The 23,360-nt window shown below is 34.6% G+C and overlaps 1 protein-coding gene across 2 annotated transcripts in view; it reads right to left on the reverse strand.

Annotated features, from left to right (window-relative positions):
* The window catches only part of RABGAP1L (RAB GTPase activating protein 1 like), a gene marked incomplete at both ends in the record, with an annotated part of 493,888 nt that overhangs the window by 218,412 nt on the left and 252,116 nt on the right, over positions 1-23,360 (reverse strand). For both annotated transcript variants that reach the window (XM_084251369.1, XM_084251368.1), the window contains one exon: positions 6,283-6,357. In XM_084251369.1, the coding sequence (XP_084107495.1) occupies positions 6,283-6,357 (75 nt within the window). The remainder of the gene's footprint in view (positions 1-6,282; positions 6,358-23,360) is intronic.

Here is a 23,360-nt window from a genome sequence, read left to right on the forward strand (position 1 = left end):
AATGTCTATTTGTAAGCAATGAAACTTACTGTACCACATATTAATTTGCCGCATGTGACTAATTTAAGCTAGTAGAATCAGTGTCCAAGAGAAAATTGGCTGCATATATAATTATTAATTTTAGGAAAAATAGCATCAGTTTTCATTATTAGACATATTCATTCATGACCTCAATGTGAAACTGACAAAAATTTGGAAAAGTAGGTATTTTTACAGCTTCAATATTAGACTAGTGAAGTTAGATAAATGACTGCCAATTACTACATATCCATTAAGTAAAGCCTGGATTTAATCTCATGATGGCAGTCTTTCACACCAGGTATAAAATAAGACTCTTTATACTCATAAAATAAGTTGTTCAGTTTTCATGAAAACCCTACATGGAAGATAATATTATTTGCATTTTACAAATGAAGAAACTGAAGCTCAGAGAGGTTAGGAAATTTGCTGAAGGTAACTTGAAAGGTATTTAAACAATTCAAATTCATAGTTGTGCTTTTTTACTATCTTTTGAAGGAGTTCAGCCTGAAAGGGCAGAGAGAGTAACTAAATGGAAGGATCAAGAGAGGATTATTGTAATGTAAAATGTCTTGAGTATATTTATAGCACACAGGGAGAAGAATGTTGGGAAATGGCTTAAAAGCAGTGATGCAAGAAATAACCAGAACAGAAAAATTTCTTACAAGGAAAAAAGAGCTATGAGAATATAAAGACTCATTTTAAAATATACTAAAACTCTTGCCGACATCACTATAAGATGATGTGAAGTACCTGTTTCGTATCTTAGCTATCACCTGCTAGCTGTAGGAAAACTATGTCATTGTTCAAGAAGAGCTCAGTTCAGTTGTTTACTATTAACTCGGCAATAAGGTAGTTCATTGTTCAAGAAGAATGTTCAGTTCACTGTCAGCTCAGCAATAAGGTAGACCTGAGCTAATCAGAAAACCCTACCTTCTTTCTTTGCCTTAGTATTTGATTCCTGGATGGCAGGTTTCCAAGGCAGACCAATTCAGGATTTTTTTTTTTTTTAATACAGGAAATATAGTAAAAGAAAGCCCCTTTTAAAAGAAGCTATAAAACTGAAAGGATAGTCTAGCCAGTAGTCATGTTGCCTACTTTGTGGCCTGCCCATATAATTAAAGCAAGAAAATTTAACTAGAAAAGATACAGATACAGATTCCCAATGTAAGAATATGAACTCTGAAATCCAGCCATGTCAAATTCATCTCTGCCCTCAACTTCCCAGTTACATGAGTCAATAAATATTCTTTTTTACTCTGAATTAAGGTTATGACACAAGTTGCAGAGAGAATACTGAATAACAAAATGTCACAAATACTTTTACTTATATATACATAGAAGGACACTAGGAAATCTCTAACTTGTCACGTTGGACTCCTGTAATCTTTATTTTCAGGAAAACTAAGAAGTAGCTCTACTCATCTTGAGTTCATTGGTTATCAAATCTCATCCTAAACCTATCTTTTTTGGGGTGGATGCATGAAAAGATTCATAATTTAAAGCCTTATTTTATTTTGAAATACTACATACAGAATACACATAGTTAAATGTACATTCAATAAATAATTGATGATGAAATAATTATAAAAATATTCATGTAACCACTGCCTAGGTTAAGAAATAAAATACTGTTACCACTCTTGAAAAATCTCTGTCTCTAGCCAATCACAAATCTCAATGTTCCCTCATAGAAATCACTATCCTGACCTTATTAATAACCACTTCATTTTTGATATTTATATTTTTCCATTTTATCTGTTACTAAATTTTATATTAAATGGAATCATACCAAATGTAATCATGTTTTGCTTTATTTAAAGCAAACTAGCTTAGAACATTATATAAATTTCAGGTATACAACCTTGTAAATCAACATCTGTATATACTAGTATAAGCTCACCACAAGATATTGAGTTTCCATCCTTCACCAGCTGTCTCACTAAGAATTATACTTGTATGATTTATTCACACTAACCTAGGTAGTGTGAAATTTTCATTTCACAGAGTTCCACAATATACCTATTTCAATGTCTAATTACAATTCTAATATGGGACATTCTAATAGTGGACATACGAATCATTTGACTATTATAAACACTGACCCTAGCAAAATTTTAATACACGATTTCAGGGTACATGTGCACAAACTTGACTGGTGTGAATATCAAGAGATGCAACTCCTGAGTATGTACATATTTATCAGATAAAACCAAACTGTTTTCCAAAGGAGTTGTGCCTAGTAGTAGTCATTTTTTATTTTTTTTATTTATTTATTTTGCATGGAAGAGTTGGGGTATAGGCCAGAGGTGCAGGGAGTGAGAGGATTCACCAGAGTCAGAGAGGGCAGTAAAACAGGCAGATCCACTGAAATACACTGCTAAGCAGAACAGCAGGAGAAACAGGTGAAGTCTGCTGTGCTATATGGGTTAGCAACCTGGATGAGGATCAAACTCAGGCCATCGAGGTGGGCCCTGAGATGATAGGGATGAGCCTTGACCCTAGGCCACCAGGGAGGCCCCATAGTAATTTTTAAAATCTGTAATTTTAAACATTGTAGATTATCCAAACATATTCCTTTTGCATTTGGAAAGCTTCCACACGTACTAGCATACATATAATAATAATATTATCTGACAAAAAAGGCATGAGTTCCTACAGGTCTAAAAAATGTATATGATCAATAAAAAATAATTTATACTGCTCATTAGAAAAATATATTAGGTTAAAATTATCTACATATTTTGTGTGATCTTTTAGAATAAATTAAATATGTAATAGGATATTATTTACTATACTTCCAGTTAAGCAAAGGCTAATAATGATATTACTGATTATTATAGCATATTTAACTTCAAAGGCAGTTAAATACTATAATGGTTATGAGCAATCTGTGCTATAACATTCAACTACAAATGATCAATTTCTTATAACATCATCAAAAGTTAAAACAACATTTACTGTGATAAATACAATTCTTCCATGACTTAAATTACTGCATATTGCAATGCTATCACTAAAGCATCTGGAAATTTCCATGCACTAGGATAAGCTAATAATTTCTTAAAATTATTCGGACCTGGAAAACCTTGAAAATTCAATACTTTTGTTTCTGAACATACTTTCATTTTTGGTCTTTTTTTCCTCTTAGGCAGTGAATGTGAAATATAAATGACCATGGGTGAGGAAAAGACAGCATCCCCAAAGAAGAAAGTCCTGACGATGATTAATAAAGAGCTGCCAAAGGATGTCTGGCAGCAAAAAGAAGCAATAGCTTATGAAACTGATAAAAAATTAGTTTGTGAGATCCTAATAACCTACCTCCTTGGAAGCTGAGATAATAATTGATGAATTGTTTAAGCTACACTGCATTCTTCTAACCTGTTTAAACCATGTAGTCAAAAATATGGGAAAAAAATTATACTTCACTTTTCTTATTCAAATTGGTTGATGGCTGGATGAGTCAGTTATGTAATATGCTGATTAAGAGAATTATCATGCTTACTACCAATTAAAAATTACAACATACTCTGTTTTCCATTAACACTATGCTGAATATTAGTAAATCTTTCCTTAAGGATTCTAAAGGCATTTTTTCTAAATTTCCAATTATTTTTATAAACTATGGCAACAACTGCACAATTCCAGCATCAGAGTCTGGACTGAATTTCTATCCATCTTGGCAAATACTTGGCTGAATAAGTTTACAACACTGATCTGCCATGTATGCTTAAAATAGCAGAATAAATAATATGGAAAAAATTCTTGGTATTTGAGTTTTCTAGTTATTTGAATAGCTCTTTTTTTAGGGGGGATAGCTGGATATATGTCCAAATAAATATGAACTTACAATTATCTCAACTTTTGTTAAATCTCAGAACAGGTTTCTCAGAGTGACATTTTCCTTATTGAAATTCAATTGCTAAACTACAAACAGAACTATAGCTCTAACATGTTAAACTGTGGTATACTCAAAGATTACTTTGTGGAAAGGGAAGTTTCACCACACATGGCTCCTCATCACAGTGATTATAATGTTTCCTTTTAAAAGAAAGATGCTCTGAACTTGATGAACACATCATATCACTGGCCTATAGGCTCCAGAACTCCTTTTGGTAGGGACCTGACCTTTCTAAATACTAGTTGGTTTTAGTAATGTAGCAAGGGCCCTTGAAAATCTGTGGCCATGAATTGCTTGTTTAAACAGATATGCCAAGAAGATGGGCTGTGGAGCTACCAAAGAAAGAAGGCTAACAAGGAAATCAAGAAAGTCACAAATGATAATGCAATAGAAAAAATCAACTTCAGACTCAAATGAAATCAATAATCACAAGAAAACTACTGCAAATAATTATGATAATTAGAATCAAGTCATCAGAATGAGGCCCAGGAATCTACTACCATTGCTCTTCATTTCCAGAACACAAACCTAAAAGAAATGCTTTGGTTTTAAATTTGCATGACCTCTGTTGGATTTGGCATTATACATTGCTTCTTCCCCACTGAAAAAGCAGAAATTCTTCAAGGATTCTCTTCTTCATCAGCCCTTTAAATATTTGGCACTTCTGGGTTCTATCTTGTTATTCCTATTCCATTTATTCTTCTTAGATGATGTGATTCAGTCTTTTGATTTTAGCTTTCATTTCTCCCTCAATATCTGACTAGTAGCTATATAGTGTCACTCAGATCCCAAACTCAGAGAATTCAAACTCAGAGAATTCAAATCAAAATTCATAAATATTTTTTCTCCATTCCATTTCAATGGATGTATATTTAACTCAGTTCAAAATACTAGAATTCACCTAGTTATCAAAGCTAGAAAACTAAACATGCTACCTTTGACCCTTCCTGTGTCAATCCATTCATTAAACCCTCCTATTTACTTCCTGGTTGCTACTTAATTCTGAGTCTTCCTCTCTGGGTCTTAGACCTACCATTTCCTAGCTGGTCTCTCTACTGCTACTTGTTTCCTTCAATTTCACTCTCTATATGAGAATTATAAGAATACATACTTATATCAACATTTGGCTGTCATTCCCTTGCTTCAAACCGATCAATGGCGCCTCATAAGTCCCCTTTCTTGACATGATTACAAATCTCCGTAACTTGGTATCTGACCACTTTTAAAAACCTCTGCATTATATGCATATAATTCTTATAGCAGATGTATAGAAACTGTAATTTCATATTGCTCCCTTTACATGCTCTATGTCCTTCTGTGTTTCCATGCATTTACTTATTTTGTTCCTTTTGTCTAGTAATCTCTATTCTCTCCCTTTCCCCGCTAACCTCCTACCTCATATATTTGTTTTGGCAAAGCAATCACCTCCAGAAAATCTTTTCTGAATGTTCTCACAGAACTAGGTTGAGTAATTTTCCTTTCTGTATCTCACTCTATGTACTGTTTTCACTTAGCATACTGTAAGTTCTTTTAAGAAAACATCATAAAAGTCAATAAAGACATAAAAAGAATAAGTATTTGCCAACATTATTTGTGCTCTATCCCAGATACTGAGACCTTTGAGAACATAAATGATAAATTATTCCTATTAGTAATCCCACTTCCTAGTCCAGTACTGAAAACTGATGCTCAATAATTTCTGTTAAATGAAGGTAACTAACAGGAAAACAAATCACAGAAAAGTTAAAGACTTCCTAGATATATTCCTTCATAATGGCCCTGGTCCTGCATATTTAGACAGTTACATCAACTTCTTTAATTCTAGGGCTTCCCTGGTGGCGCAAGGGGTTAAGCACCGCACTATGAAGCAATCTGCAGCCTCTGCAGCACGAGTTTGAATACCAGCCGTCTAGGGAAAAACCCACATGTTGAAGCAGACCTCTCCTGACTTGCCTGTTGCTCCCCTCAGCAGTGTACTTCAGTCAGTCTGCCTGTTCTGTTCCCCACTCTGTCTCTGGTGAATCCTCTCACTCCCGTGCATCTCTGGCTTGTACCCCAGCTCTTGTATGCATAAATAAATAAATCTTTAAAAAAAAAAACTTCTTTAATTCTAGAGAGTTTTAGCTAAATATCACTCCATAATAAGCAATTCATTCAATTCTAGCAAGAAAAATTAATTCTACTGAGAAACTGTCCTATTCTTGACATCAGATCTCTTATTTATCATGAAAGGTACATTTTTAAAAAGATATGTCATGTGCAATCTCCATCAGATAAATGGAAAATAAGACAAAACAAAACCAAGTAGAAGGTTAAGTAAACTTGGCAGCATCCTGCCATTTATTATATGGAAAATTACTTACATGCAGCAGCAATACAGCAGCAAGAAAAGACTGCCCTTGACAGTACCCAATATCTTTATCATAGACGGAATATGCCTAGATAAAAGATGAAGAAAAAGAAATATTGTAAGCATTCAGATTTTAACTTAAGTGTTAGCTCACATCAGGCTTTTTCGCATCCCCAGCTATCCACCACAATTTCAGGAATTCTTCAACTTGAATATGTGCACCATCAACACAATATACCCCAAAGAGGTTGCATGTTTCTCAAAGCAATTGTATATGTCCCATTATCTTCATCTTCAGAATTTTTGGGGGAAGAAAAGGAAGGTGGGGGCTCAGAGCACCTAACTTAATTTTAAAAGATCTATTTTGGTTTGTGCTCAGGTGAACTATCATAGGAGAAGCAAGAACAAGGGGTAAAAGAGGGAAGGAAGGTTCTACAGTTGAAGCGGGATTTCCGATGTACTATACTGGTAAATTGTAGTGCTGTTGAAAGTATACTGCAGATATCCTAATATAAGACAAAAAATTACCATCTATAATCTCCAGCAGTTTTCAATTTATAAAAGGTTGAAGGGTAAAAATGACTTCTCCTATATACACTACAGCAGTAAGCCAGAAACATTTAGCAGTGTCTTGCATTTCTGAAAAATGGCTAAAAGAGCACCTCTTGCCACAGACGCACCCAATGTCTTGGGTGTTCTGACTTTTTACCATCTTTAACATCATTCTCACCAGGCCAGCAGCAGATAGCCAAAGAGGCCCAGTCACAGGAAATACAACATTCCTTGGGAAGCAGCTGTTCACCTTAGTCTTCAGAAGTAAGGAAGTAAGACTGCATGGTTAATATACACTAACTAGTATGTCAAACTGTTGAGATTATTATTTTTCAAAAAGATACCTTGTATAATCTTTTAGGAACTGTACTCAATTACAGTAGGAAGAGTGTGTTGATCAAAGAGAAAACACAGGAAGTAGCTAACATTTTCTGGAGAAGTCTAAATAGTAAACATTTTAGATTTTGAGGGACACAAGTAGTTTTGCAGATTGGGTGATATAATAGTGTATCAGCACTGGAAGCTTTGGTGGAGGATGAGTGAAGCAAATGCACATGTTGAGGTGTGAATTTGTATTCCTCAAATCATGTGATTTTTGTAAATGAATGGCAAATCAATAAATTTTAATTAAGTAAAAAAATCATTCAGATGCTCCTCCTTTTTTTTTTTTTTTAATGGCAGTATCATTGGTTTATACAACTGTAGGTAATTCAGAGGCATAAGATCACTCCTACTCAAATGTATGTCAACCATACCACAGGCACCTTTGGTTCTCAACTGTGTACTGTGTTATGCCTCTTTCCCCACTGTCCCCTCCTATAGCCTCCATTCCACAGTCAGTTTTCTAGAGTTTGTTATTGGTTTGGTTTTATTGAATCCTTTGTTTTCTCTATAGTCCACATAAATGTAAAAGCATCCAGTATTTGTCTTTCCCCTTCTAACTTATTTCATTGAGCATTATCCCCTCCAGCTCCATCCATTTTGTTGCAAATGGCATGAGTTCATCTTCTTTTTTTATAGTTAAGTCGTATTCCTTTTTTTTCTAATCCATTCCTCTGTCCTTGGGCACTAAGGTTGTTTCTCTAACTTGGCTATTGTAAATAGGGCTGCAATTAACATAGGAATGCACATATCCTTTTAAATTAGTGCTTTGCATTCTTTGGGTATATACCTAAGAGTGGAATGCCAGGTCCTATGGTAGATCTGTTTTTAACATTTTAAGAAATCTCCCTATTGTTTTCCATTAGGGTTGAACCACTCTACATTCCCACCAACAGTACATTACAGTTCCTTTTTTTTCTACATCCTTGCCAGCACTTGTTTTTCTGGTCTTTTTTTACATGGATCATTCTTACAGATACGATGTGATTTTGATTTGCATTTTCCTGATGATAAATCATAATAAGTATTTTGTCCTGCATCTTTTGGCCATCTGTATGTCTTCTTTGAAGAGGTGTTTATTTACCTCCTCTGCCCAATTTTTAATTGGGTTATTTGTTTAATTTTTGTTGACTATGAGTTCTTTGTAGATACTGAATACAAAATTTCTTTTTAAAAGGCAAATATTCCAAATGAGATGTTTGAGTTCTGGACATATATTCCACTCCATGTGTCTCCATCTATATTGTGCTGCATTTTAGTGAAATGATTTCTATTTAATGTAGTAATATAACACATTTTGATTTTATGGGTATAAAAGTTGTCTCTTTCCAGGGTAAGGGTTAGCCACAATAATGAGGTGGCCATAGGGAGAATAAGTATGCTATCTCCCATAAACAAAGCTTGTTAGAGTATAGGATCTAGAACATTTTTTACTTTTTTAAAAAAAAAGCAAACTTCATTGAAATGTAGTTTTATTCAATGACATGCACACATTTTAAAAACTTAGTTCCTTTAGTATGTAACTCTATCATTACAAAATATTTCCATCATTTCATAAAATCCCTCATTCTTCCTTGCAGTCAAACAACTCCACCTCAGAAAACCACTTATCTGACTTTTATCACAATATATTATTAGATTGCATTTAAAAGATATTTCATATAAATTATACCGTTTCATATATACTCTTTCATGTCTGTTTTATTTTACTAGCATAACATATCTGAGATAGCTTCATTCCTTTTAATTGATAGGTAGTATTCTACTGTATGAAATACCACAATTTATCCATTTTCCTGTTGATGAACATTTGTCTTTTTCCAGTTTTTGACTAGTATGAATAAAGCTGTTACATATACAGAAGCATGTTTGTGGATATAGGTTTGCATTTCTTGGGTAAATACTTAGGAATGGAGTTTCAAGATTCAAATGGCAAATATATGTCTAACTTTTTAAGAAATTGACAAACTGTTGTTCCAAAGTACTTGTACAATTAATTATTGGACTGACCCCAGCAAAGTCTAAGTGTACTCACTACTTTACTTAACTTTACTTGTCACTACTTGGTATTGCCAATCTTTTTCCTTTTATTCATTTCTGTGGTTTTGACTTGCATTTCCCTGAAGGGTAATGATGTAGAGCACATCATTATGTGCTTATAGGCAACTGATAGATTTGTGACTGTCTCTTCAAGTTTTCTGCCATTTCTTGAATTGGGTAGTTAATTGTTGTCGATCGATAGTTCTTCATACATTCTTCTTATAATTCTTGTAGTATGTGTATTGCCAATATTTTCTCCCAGTCTGTGGCCTGACTTTTCATTTTCTTAATAGTGCCTTTTGAGGTACTATTGTTCTCTTTCAATCTTCTTCTACTGATGATGATATTATCACACTCTCTTCTAATGAGAGAAAAATTAGATCATGGAATCATTACCTAATGAATCTGAAAGTAACTTTTCTTCATTATCACCAGTTTCTAGAACTCTCCCTAATTAAAAAAAAAAAAATTGAAAGATGGCTTAGCATCCCTTTACTTATTTAATTTTCTTTAATTTATAGTTATATTTCTTTTGTACTTTTATTCAGAGCTCATGAAAGTATTTGTATGTTGTATGTGTGTTCACATATGTGTACTAGAGATTGAAAGAAGGACTACAGGGCCCCCCTGGTGGCGCAAGGGTTAAGACACAACCTATGAAGCAATCCGCAGCCACTGCAGCATGAGTTCAATTCCTGACCATCTAGGGAGCAACCCACATGGTACAGCAGACCTCTCCTGACTCGCCCTCTGCTCCCCTCAGCAGTGTACTTCATGAAGGACTACAGATCTGGAGAACAGAGACTGAACAGAGAAGGGAGAAGAAAGGAAAGGGTTCTAATACCATCCCTATTTGAAGCATTCTTGATGGTGCTTGTAACTTCCTCTTGTATGATCAAGGAACTCTTGAATTTGCTTATGAGAGAACATGCTACATGAATAATAAATAAATTCTCTCCAGATTCTACCTTTCCCTGCGAAATACGTCTAGGTTGAGGATTTCTTAAAACTGTGAATCTCCAAAAAGTTAGTCATATTGCCAAATGTTTGATCTATCTTTATATAAACATATTTTAACACTTACTGAGAATTGTGCTATTAATATGCTTGCTTATGTTACAAGAGAAGTCCAGCAGAAAACGTAGGAACATGATACATCAAAACGAAAAGTATGAAGTCACTGACTCTACAGATGAGTCTCTAATTACAGAGTTAAGGATAAAAGTGAAAATCAGGAATGCATTGATCTTTCTACTTGTTCTATGTTTGGGAGTAAGGTCAGCAGCAAAAGTGACTTTTCAGAGGCAACCTACAAAGCTGATTTTTACTATCCACTAATGGATTCTGATTACAATTTGAAAAATACAGTGTAACAGCAAGTTCTTTCTTTTTTTTTTAATTAATAAATTTTATTTTTATATTCCCCATACAATTGCAATCCCCCCATTCTGAACCCAATCCCTCCCCTCCCGCCCCCCAGCCCCCAAAAAGTGTCTCTGGTTCATAGTTTTTGTTGATTTTGATTTTCACTTTCTTATAGTTATTCATTTTCCTGGTCCCTTATTTAAGTTTTCTAGATCCCTGCTATGAGTGAGACCATCCGGTATTTTTCTTTTTCTTTTTGGCTTATTTCACTGAGCATGATCCCTTCCAGCGTCATCCATGTTGCTGCAAATTGCATGTGTTTATCTTTTTTGAATGCTGAGTAATATTCCATGGTATATATGTACCACATCTTCTTGATCCAGTCATCTATTTTTGGGCATTTGGGCTGTTTCCAAAGCTTAGCTATTGTAAACAGTGCTGCTATAAACATAGGGGTGCAGGTGTTCTTTGGAATTGATGTTTCTGTGTTCTTTGGGTAAATACCTAGGAGTGGAATTGCTGGATCCTGTGGAAGCTCTATGTTTAGTAGGTCCAGAAATCTCCACACGGCTCTCCATAGTGGTTGGACCAGTTTGCACTCCCACCAACAGTGCAGAAGAGTTCCTTTTTCTCCACAACCTCGCCAACATTTGTTGTTGCTAGTTTTTTTAATATGTGCCATTCTCACTGGTGTAAGATGGTATCTCATGGTAGTTTTGATTTGCATTTCCCTGATTGCAAGTGATGTTGAACATTTTTTCATATGCCTGTTGGCCATTCGCATTTCCTCTTCAGAGAAGTTTCTTTTTAGTTCCTCTGTCCATTTTTTGACTGGATTATTTTCTTTGTTGTTATTGAGTCTCATCAGCTCTTTGCAGATTTTTGTGATCAGTCCTTTATCATTAGTGTTGTGTGCAAAAATTTTCTCCCAGTTGGTGGGGTTTCTCTTTGTTTTTGTTATTGTCTCTTTTGCTGTGCAGAAGCTCTTTAATTTGATGTAGTCCCAGCTGTTGATCTTTGCCTTCACTATCACTGCTTTGGGTGATGTGTCTGTAAAGATGTCTTTGATATGCAAATCACGTAGTGTTTCGCCTATATTTCCTTCTATGTATTTTATGGTTTCAGGTCTTATGTCTAGTTCTTTAATCCATTTTGAGTTGATTTTTGTATATGGTGTGAGGTAGTGGTCAAGCTTCATTCTTTTGCATGTAGCGACCCAGTTTTCCCAGCACCATTTATTGAACAAACTTTCTTTGCTCCAATGCATAGTCTTTGCTCCTTTGTCAAAGATTAGTTGACCATAAATCTGTGGTTTTATTTGTGGATTTTCTATTAGATTCCATTGGTCTGTATGTCTGTTCTTGTTCCAATACCATGCAGTTTTGATGATTATGGCTTTGTAGTAGAGTTTGAAGTCTGGGAGTGTGATGCCTCCATTCCCTTCTTTTTTTTTCAGGAGAGCTTTGGCTATTCGGGGTTTTTTGTGATTCCATATGAATTTCATCAATAATTGTTCTATTTCTTTGAAGAATGACATTGAAATTTTGATTGGAATAGCATTGAATCTTTATATTGCTTTTGGTAGGATGGCCATTTTAATAATGTTTATTCTCCCAATCCATGAGCAGGGGATGTCTTTCCATTTCTTTGTGTCTTCTTCTATTTCTTTTAACAGTGTTTTATAGTTTTCTTTGTATAGGTCCTTTACCTCTTTTGTTAGATTTATTCCCAAATATTTGATTTTTTTTGTTTCAATAATAAAAGGGATGGTTTTTTTGATTTCTTCTTCTTCAGATTTATTGTTTGTAACAGCAAGTTCTTTCTTTTGGAGTTCTTCCAAACACTGTTTAGCTTTAGTCTCAATCTTCTCTCTATTCAAACATGCCTCTCTTTATTTCATACCTTTCCCCAGCTCTACTTTAATTGCTTTTCTGGCCAGATGCCTGCTTGATTGGACTTAGGAAAAACCATCTGGGTAACACTCTGAAACTGGACCAACCTTTCCTCTGGTAACAAAAAAAAAAAACCTGGATCTGGAGAAATATATAAAACAACTACCTAAAGGCACTGAAGGGCTAAACAAAAGTAGACATTATTTTGAGGGTTTCAGGGCACATTAGAGAATAAATCTGGAAGAAGGTATGACACTGGGTAAAATTCCCACTCGTTTTAACTTTTGCTGGAAGCTGCACTGCATGACTGCATGACTATAAAACTATAGTCTCATTAACTGAATAGCCAGAGAACAAATTGGGGTGACCATAACAGAAAGTATGAGCAGAAATTCTGGGGGAAAAAAGTAAAGTAGAGAATCCCCTATTGTAACTACTGTAAAACCACAGTATTTAAGAAAGTAAAATGCTGCTATAAAGATAGACAAATAATGACTAGAACAAAATGAAAAGTTTATCAACAAAGCCATACTTATACAATCATTTCATTTTAACAAAGTTACAATGGTAATACAATAGGGAAAGTGAAATTTACATATATAGACACACGTTTTTATACACACACACATATATACACATACATACATGCATGCATAAATATGAAAATTAGTAAACACATGTACTCAACTGGATCTCTATATGAGAGAGTAATTAAATTTGATCCCTATCTCAATCCATATGCAAAAAATTTATTCCAGAAGCATCATAATCCTTAAATATAAATTAAAAACATAAAACTACTCAATGAAATTATCTCGTCTCTTGGTGAAGGTAAAGATTTCTTAGCCAGAACACAGAAGCACTAAGTATTAAAGAACAAACTGATATAGTAGACATCATCAAAATTAAAAAACTGCACTGATACAAAGACACTATTAATAAAATAGGTAAACCACAGACTGGGAAAATAATTGCAAACATCTCTGGAAAAGATGCTGTATCAAAATACATAAACAACTCCTACATGTCAATGTCAAACACTTCAATTTTAAAATGGACAGGAAATCAGAAAAGACATTTCAGAAAGAAAGTCTATGCTTGGCTAATAAAAACATAGCCAAATGTTCAACATCATTTGTCATTAAATTAAAATGAAATTAAGGCACCATGGGAATATTCCCACATAGGCATCTGAAGCTAAAATAAAAAGACTGATAATACCAAATGTTAATGTCCTTGGGATTCTCAAACATTGTTGGTAGGAATGTTAATATAGTGAAACTACTTTGTGAAGTGATTGGCTGTAGCCTATAAAATAAATATATACCTACCCTGTGATCCAGCAATTTCATATTTATGTATTTGCCCAAGAGAAATGAATGCAAATGTACATAGGAAAGACAGACAGTTTGAGATATATTCCTAACAGCTCAATTTATAACAGTCCCAAACTGGAAGCAGCTCAGAAATCCTTTATTAGGAGACTGATTAAATAAAAAAAGATATATCTGAACAATGAAACATTTCTCAGCAACACAAACTAATAAAGTTAAAATCAAAACAGAGATTACTTCTGGGGGCAGGGGCAGGGATTAACTTGTATGACCTGGTATGTATCAAACACTGTGCTTAGTGAGGTATATATCAAGATGAAAAGGCATAGTCCATGCACCTCAGTTCAGAGTACAGTAGAAGACTTCAGCATAACAATAAAACGACATATAGTGAGGGAAGTACTGATGGATATGTGGAAGTTCAGAGAAAAAGGGTAGGTAATCAGGTCACAATGCTGGCAGCAGAGTTAAAAAGGCAAGGAAGACATCTCAGACAAGGTAATGTAGCTTTACTCTTAAAGTGGATGTGTTCAGAATTGCAGCAAACTTAGAAATTCTTGCAGGAATGACATAGATTTTTCAGGCATGCTGTAAGGGAAGGGGATGTACAAAGGCATGAGAGAGCTTGACTGATTGATTATATGCTAGACACTGTGCTGAGTGACTTTCCATGTTCTCAATTAATACTCACAAAACCTAGGAGACAAGGAAAGTAAGTTTAGAGAAAATAATTATCTTTGGCAAGGTCACATAGCTAGTAAGAAATAGAGACAGTATTTCAACTCAAGTATGTGTGAATATAGAGACTTTACCTTTAAAAACTTTATTATAGCACTATTATAGACAGATTATATGTGTCACCCCAAAGTTCATATATTGAAACCAAACTCCAATGTGATAGTCTTTGGAAGTGGGGCAATTGGGAGGTGATTAGGCATGAGGTTAGAGCTCTCAGGAATGAGACTGGTGTCTTTATAAAGGGGACCCTAAAGAGTTGTCGTGCCTCTTTCATGGGAGGAAAAAGCAAGGAAAGAGCAAGAATATGGCTACCTGTGAACCAGGAAGTAAGTCCTCACCAGACACAGATGTATTAGCATCTTGATTTTGGACTTCTCAGCCTCCAGAACTGTGAGAAATAAATGTTTTGCTGTCTAACCCACCCAATGGCTGGTATTTTTGTTACAACTGCCTGAACAGACTAAGACTGTCACTTAGACTTACTCTGCAGAATATTCTTAAGACATTTACATGCTTATGCTCGTGGAAGATGAGAGGGCCTACTTTCTGATTTGCCTTGGGGTTCAACATAGATGAAGGATGAACTCTGTTATCTTTAAGAGAAATGACAACCTGATCAAAGGTAGCTGAATCTTTTTCAATCCATGACTTCTGGTTTAGGGAAAGAGGACTTCTAATTTCTTTGTGTAATATATTAACATGCTCACAAGAAGCTAAAACTTAGACATGGAAACACTGACATCTGGTAAGGGTTAATCTTGTTGGTGCTAACATTTATATATTTACATATAATGTAAGTGCTTAGTAAAATAAATATGGAAAATACTTGTCTATTTTTTGCTTTGAAAATAACTGTTTACAAAATGACAAGATATAAAAAATGCATATGTAAATAAGTAAGTTTAATAATTTAAAAAAAGAAAAATTGTTATCCATTGATAGGGATGTAACTTTGAAAGTAGTTTTCCACAGGGTAGAGGGTCTTTCTTTTACAATACAGAACACACAATAACCACCATTGTTCTTAAATGACCTTAAAATCATTAAGAAAAGCTTTAGTCTTTCAGCTCTACAATGTCTAAAGATTTATATACAGCCTTCTTTCTCCCCCACTCTCACACATAAACCTTCACTAGGTCAGTACAGGATATATGGAATTTCTCTTTTTTCCTAGGAATGGACAACATACATAGACTAGCATGCTTAAAAAGATGAGAGAAGCTCAAATTCACAGGAAGAATGACAAGGAAATCAGAAAATGTCTCTAACAAGATAGAGAGGCTGCTATGTAGATATACGAGAAAGTATCAAACTTCTAAAACAGATCTCCATTTAGTTTCTTGGAGATTTATATAAAGTAAGTTCCCGCTGATTAGGCAGCCAAAGTGTTTCATCTCTCACCTACAATGGGCTTCTGCCAACATGAGGTCAAAAAGAACAAACAAACAAATCAGTCTTTGGATTTTTGTTCTTGGCACCAGTAGCCTTTAAATGAGTATGTCAGGGTAAAAAAAAACAAGTATAAATTAAGTGGTACAAAATTATCTACAAACTAAAAAGAAATTCATTCTTACACCACCTGGGAGACAAGAAGAGATACCAAGGAAAGACTATTTTCAGGTAATATCACAATAAATGAAATGAGGTCACAGAGTAACACACGGTTATCTAAAAAAATTAGAGTAAAAGTTAAAGAAAAGATTACTTTAAATAGCAACTAAGCATATATGTGGCTTTGCAAAGAATCCATCCATATTAATTTATCTGTTAAACAGCCACTAACATTTATTTATTAATAATTGCTACTCATTTTTCAGGTATTTATGTAGATATAATTTTTATACCCCTTTGAGGTAAGTACTATTAATATCCCCATTTTACAGAAGAAAAAACCAAGGCACAGAGATTTTAAATAAATTGTTCAAGGACACCTCATTAGTAAGCAATAGAGTAGAATTCAACTGTGAAGCCCAGCTCCAGAGTTCAATATCTTAGCTATTGTCACTATATGATCTCTGGATATTAAAAGTTGTTGAGATATATGGCAGAGTTCAGGTAAACAACCATAAAACCTGATGAAAAAGATAATTTTCTTTTTGTTACATATTCAATAAGTGGGCCTCCCCTGGTGGTGCAGCGGTCGAGCACTGGGCTGCGAAGCTGCCCGCAGCCTCCGCAACACTGGTTCAATCCCAGCAGCCTTCGAGGGTCCCACATGGTGTGACAGACCTCTCCTGTCTCACCCGCTGCTCCTCTCAGCAGTGTTTTTTGTCAGTTTGCCTGTTCTGTTCCCCACTTTGGCTCTGGTGAATTCTCTAACCCTACTGCGCTTATGACTGTAGCCAGTGCTTGTATAAATAAATAAATCTAAAAAAAAAAGAAACTTGATGGCAAAAAAAAAAATTTTCAATAAATGCTCATAAACTAATCAGAAAGACAGCCTTGGTAAATGGATGTAAAGGAAAGAAAATCACAAAATTTAACAGACCAGTTAATGGGGAAAACTAAATCTAAGAGGGCTACCTCTTAAATTAAAAAATACTGGTAATATTATATTCCTAAGTTATAAATAAAAGGATGCAATTGATAAATATTATTTATTTTAAAACTCATAAATATAAATTATGTTTACTCATTTGAATATCTATGTCATTATTTAAAATTTTTAATTGAAATAATTAAAAAATTATTATTAATCTATTGAAAGCTTGTGCCATTTATGGAATATAAATACATAAAAGGTACAAATCAAGGTTTCAATAAGATTAATATAATGATTTAAAAATAGTGAGTTATGCAATGAAAACTATTCTTCTTGTAGGAAACTATACGTATGTACAGTGGCCTCTGGTTACTTACAGTAGTTATATTTCATAAAACAACTGTGAAACTGAATTCAGTAGGTACTGAATCACTGCCCTGAGAGGTTATAGGGGGTTAAGCTTGTGAGCCTGTGGTGACATTTTCACCAACCAGTCAATATATGACCTTGTTTTATGTGTATTTCTATTTAAAGATAACTTAAACATTTATGTTAATTAATATTTAAATCATGGTCAACAACCAACTCACATCTGAACAAAGTTTATTTAACACATATATATTCTCTGTAAGGCAAATCATAGTTTTCTTAGGCTTAGTTGCATTAGACAGCACTTCATGTGCCTCTTGGGGGCTATTTTAAACTGCAGTCACCAACAGCACAGATATATACCACTAAATATACTGTAAATAGAACACTTGTTTATAGTATGAGTGTAGAAACAAAAAGGTAGAGGACAACTTGATTTCATTTTGCATTTGTAACTCAAATTTTCCCATATTAAAGATTACATCAGTGAATGACCACAAAGCCATTAAGGGTATTAATTTTAGGGTTACAAAAAAATTTAGTGAGTAAGCATATTTACAAATATGGAATCTATGAATAGTAAGAAACAACTGTGTAGATCCGTTTCTTCATATGTACCTTCACATATACACACACATATATATATATATACACACATATCCATATCCTGAATTAAGTTAAAATCATTTATTTCTGAAGTAGTTCACAAAAAGAAAATCAATACAAAGTGTTTTTAATTAATAAAACCAAAATTGTTATTGATTAGAATAATGAATTATTAGTTTTAGGAAGGGCCACAAATGTCAGAAAAAGCAAGTAATGAAAAATTAATGTAAATGTATTACAGACCACAATTTTAAGTTTTAAAATTTGGCTATAAGTCAATATTTTTATTAAAAGCTTTCTGTACCCAATATTCCTCATCATAGTCCTTTTCCCCTAAGTCTTTAGAATCATTATCAATGACTTTTTCTTATTTCTTTAGTACTCAGTACAAATAGTCCACAGTGATAGAGTTCATTTTCTGAAAGCTCATTTATTAGTATCTTTGAATCTTAGTGCTTTCCCATAAAAAAATATGATTGTGAAGTTCTCAGATAGGCCCAGATCACAAAATTAACTCCTAACTATATAGGGTCCAGGATGCTAACTTGTTAACAGTAAAGTACATTATTTGCTAAAAAAGATTTAAGGTTTTTTAATAGTGGATCTGAATACCAAACATTTCAAGTTCTGGTGCTGCCATTATAGAATTATTTAACTTCCATAAATTTCAATCGCTGTGACAAAGATCTATTGAGACTGCTATGTGAAAGACTGGTCTAAGGAGTAAAACAAAACAGAACAAAAAAGGACCAAAAAAACTAGGTTGTGCTCATAAAGTTTATTTTCTAATGGAAAAAGACAATGACTACACTAAATAAATAAATAATATGTTTGAAGGTATAAGTATAGCGACAAAATGTCAAGTGTGGGATGGGACTATGGAGTGCTGGGTTATGAGGAGATTGTAATTTCAAGTAGGGTGGGTAGGCCAGGTCAAAGGGATAAAGGAACATTTGAGTAAGGAACTGAGATGAAATAGCAAGTCTTGTAGATCTCTGGGAGAAAAGTATTCCTAAAAGAGGAATAGCTGGTAGGATTGCTCAGTAATTCATACTTCAGAATCTGGCATGTATGGTTGGGGTAGAATGTATGATGGAGAGAACAGTAATGCTTGAAGTTTATAATCTTGTAAACCACTATAAATACTTTGGTTCTTATGATAAATGAAATTGAAAACAGAAGAACCAAGAAGACGATGGTAGTTTAGACCAAGGTGGTTGCAATGGAGGTGGTAAGAAATGCTCCGATTTGGGATATATTTTGAAGATAGAATCAATAAGATTTCCTAATGGTCTGGATATGTGTGTTGTGAAAGGCAGCTATACACAGCCTGTTGACCTTTGCACTGTGGCAGAATGTGCTGCAGGCCTGGAACTTTCTTTGAATGAAGATAAGGAGTTCAAACAGGCTGTGCCGATGTTATTGCCAACTTTTTCTGTTCCAGGCTTGATGCATACTTCTTTGTTCTGTTTAAAGTGCACGTCATATGGTACCTGGTCAACACCACTGTTATCTATGTGCTTGCTGAGGAGGAAACAGGGTCCTTCATGAGCAGCACAAGACAGGTGACATGCAGACACCATCTCCCTGCTCAATAACTACAAGGAGAACTAACTGGCTATAGGCATCAGGCATTGACTATTGAAGTCCATTTGGCTCTATCTCTTCTGTATGAGAGTAAAGACTTTCCATCCATGTCCTTTTGAGTCACATGTTTCCTAGTTATTCCAGTGTCTCCAAACCATGTGGTGTGGTGACATTCTGAACTGCTGCTTTTGGTGGTTAGTAACAGCTGCCACTTTCTCAATATGTGGTATAAGAGAAGTAAAATAGGGTCAAGGATGAGTCATAGTTTCTAGCCTGAGAACTGGAAGAATGGACTTATTATTAAGTGAGAAAGACTTTGATATTACTTTATGATTTGGAATACAATTGTTTTCTGACCAGACCATTTTCAGTGCAGTGACGCAATGATACAGTGAAAGCCTGACTGAAATGAGTTTAGAAAATAGTTAAAGGACAGGAATTGGTTATGGCAAGTATAGGCACATTTTTGAGAACTTTTATGATAGAGAAAAATGGATATCTTTATAACACAAAGGCAAAAATAGTAGGGACTATATAAGCTTATGTGAGGATTAACACAAAGCCTAGCACATAATAAAGAGCTGAATAAATGGTAGCAGAGTGTTGATATCAAGGGGGATTATTGTGTCCTTCTTTCAAATATCACACTTGATCCATCACCACGATGAATTATATAGCTGTCTGGATGGGATCTTACTACTAAAGTTCTAATGGATTCTTGGTTCATTAACTTCTTGAGACTAGTCTGTTTTCTATACATGGCAATAAAAAAAAGCACACACCAATTTGCTTTGAGACATAAGTTGTACTTTTTTTTAACTCATTGAAGATGAAAATTTCAATGTGAGTCTAAGACATGATTATAAACTTACAAGTAAAATTCATAAAGGATAGAAAATATAAATAAAATTAATCTTTAAAAAGTGATTAAGCTTCCCATTTCCTTCCTGAAGCCATCAGACAAAGCAAGACAGATGTGACACAAAAGGGAGTGTGGCATGGAGTATCAGGCCCTAATGAGACCTACACATGGGCAGGTGAGTGGTCAAGAATGGGCAGTCAATGCTCAACAGGATTAGGAGGAGTACTGATCTAAATTACCATGATCTACCTGGCCTTCCATTCTTCTGAATATTCTTGCTTGTTAGAAAACAACCTGAAGTATTGGAGGTAATGTGGCATGTTGGCAAATAACTTTCAAATGGTACAGAAACACAAAAATTTGTACTTGCAACTTTCCTGTAAGTTTAATATTGTTTAAATATATATACATATTTATACACACACATACACACACACACACGGGGACAAGATGAGCACCAAAACAAATAATGAAAACAGGAAAATAAAATTCATCGACTAAAGTGATAATGCAAGAGTCCATATGGGCATGATCATAATAATGGCCTTAGAAACTCCTTCCTTTTTCCCAATACACCCTTCACTAATAAGCCTGTTGTTACACCCTAAGCCTGAGTCCTGTCTTGCAGTTGTAATCATATGGGTGAGGACCACAAACTGACATCTCCCAAGCTTTGCATAGCTTCAGTTCTCTCAGTTTCTTGCCCATGTTCTCTTACATGCATTTCCACTACTAATACATTTATTATACATTCAATACTATCTAGATGGCAGGCTTCTGGGAGGACCTGAACTAAAACAGCCTCATCAAGTCGAGTCCACAGAGTAATACTGACACTGTGTGGTTAGTATTGCATTCAGTTCTCTGACACAAAGGAAAATACATGGTCAGAGATAGCCTCTTTCCTCAAATATTGAATACATTGCAGTAAAGATTTAAATGAAGTTAATCAAGATAATGCTCAAAACATAATCTATAATAATAATCTAAATGTTACAGAGTTTTTTTAATCTGTAAATCACCATGAGTAGAAATGGGCAGGACATGCTTCACAAGGAAGGTGGGCAAATAACATTTGGACAGATGGTAAAGAGGAGGCATACAATTCAGATTCACACCCTTCTAGGTCTTGAAAAGATGCAGGAAGAGGTCTGATTAAGGTGGCATTATAAAGATATTGTTATAAATTTATAAAGATATTGCCAATTGCATCACAAATAGTAAGGAGGAAATAAGTCTCCATAATTCTACAATTTATCCACTCAGGAATAACTGAGTTTATTTTTAAGAAATTTAAAGCATATGAGTATACTACAGAAATAGATCTCTATTTTGGAAAAAAATCATAAATTCAGGAATTACTGAGAGTAGTATTTTATTAGTAGATTCCTTGTGTTTTATCTTTGCAGGTTAGCTTTGTCTTTCCCTTTTTTCTCTATTTTCCAAAGACACCTTACCTTTCTTCTCTCCCTCAAGAAGTGACACTGTTTTCTAAAAAGAATGACTGTAAGGGGTTAGGATACACATTAACCCCTGTATTCTGATTTTACACACCTGTATCATCCTCATAATCCAAATTCTTGTCTTCTTTATTCTACTAATGCTGTGATGGCATCGATTAGCCTTTCAATTCAAAGACTAGACTCCACAGAAACTACAGAGCTATTTCAAGAAAAGCTCTTATGGACCAAGCACATAAAAACATTTTTGAAATTTCTTCAGATACTCTCCAGAGTATTACAAACCACTCATTCTCTTTCTAGGACTCTAGCTTCACAAATCTGACCTTTTCGTTGTTACAGCTTCAGGAGAAAAATCTATAATATGTAAAATAACATTGTATCATCTCAGTTGAAATCTGACTTACAGAAATTCTAAGCTTTTACTATGAATATTAAAGAGAATCAAAAAATAAAGCTCCCAAATAATATCTGATGTTAGTGATTTAACAAATATGAAATAGGTTTTTGCAATAATGTAAGCAAACGGTAAACAGACAATTACCCTCCCCACCTGGCAAGCACCAAGTGAAGCTTTTCAACTTTAGGTTGCTAAGTTTTCTTCATGTGTACAGGTATATGTATGAGCATGGATTTACAATTCAAAATGTCTATAAACATAACTATGCTTGGCAATGACGCAGATTTAGACAACTCGTGGAAAAGGTAAAGTGAGTGATTTAAATGAGGGGGGAAAGTTAAATAAATCTCTTACTCAGAGAGATTAAGATTTATAGTATGTTAATCTGTTTATCTCTTTCATCCTCTGTAAACAAGAGGATCAGTGAAAATTTTCCATTCCAGAAAATCTAAAACTATTTTTTTTTTTTAAATAGAGGCACGTTTTATTTATTTATTTGTTTGTTTGTTTGTTTGTTTGTTTATACATGCACTGGGTACAGTCAGAAGCGCGGGAGGGTGAGAGAATTCACCAGAGCCAGAGCAGGGAGCAGAGCAGGCAGAAGGACCGAAGTACACTGCTGAGGGGAGCAGCGGGCGGCAGAAGAGGTCTGCGCGCCATGCAGGACCCTCCTCCCGTGGCCGGGGAGCAGCCGGGGATCAAACCGGCGCGGCAGAGGCCGCGGGCAGCTTCGCAACCCAGCGCTCAACGCTGTGCCACCGGGGAAGCCCAGAAAATCTAAAACTATTAACCAGCAATTTCTCTACTGAAAAGTTTGAGGGGAACATTGTAACAATTTGATCTCTCATGTTTCCTTTGAGAGCTAAATTATAGCTGATAAAAGGGAAAATTTTGGAGAAAGTTGCTTGCAAGAACATTAAGAACAAATAAGGAGGGATTTCATTAATCTCATAATGTCAGGAACAGAAATATTAAAATATAGGATTCACTGGAAAGGAAGGTCTCCGCCAAATAATTCAGGTT

The sequence above is a fragment of the Talpa europaea genome, assembly GCF_964194135.1.
Source record: "Talpa europaea genome assembly, chromosome: 12".
Lineage (NCBI taxonomy): Eukaryota > Metazoa > Chordata > Mammalia > Eulipotyphla > Talpidae > Talpa > Talpa europaea.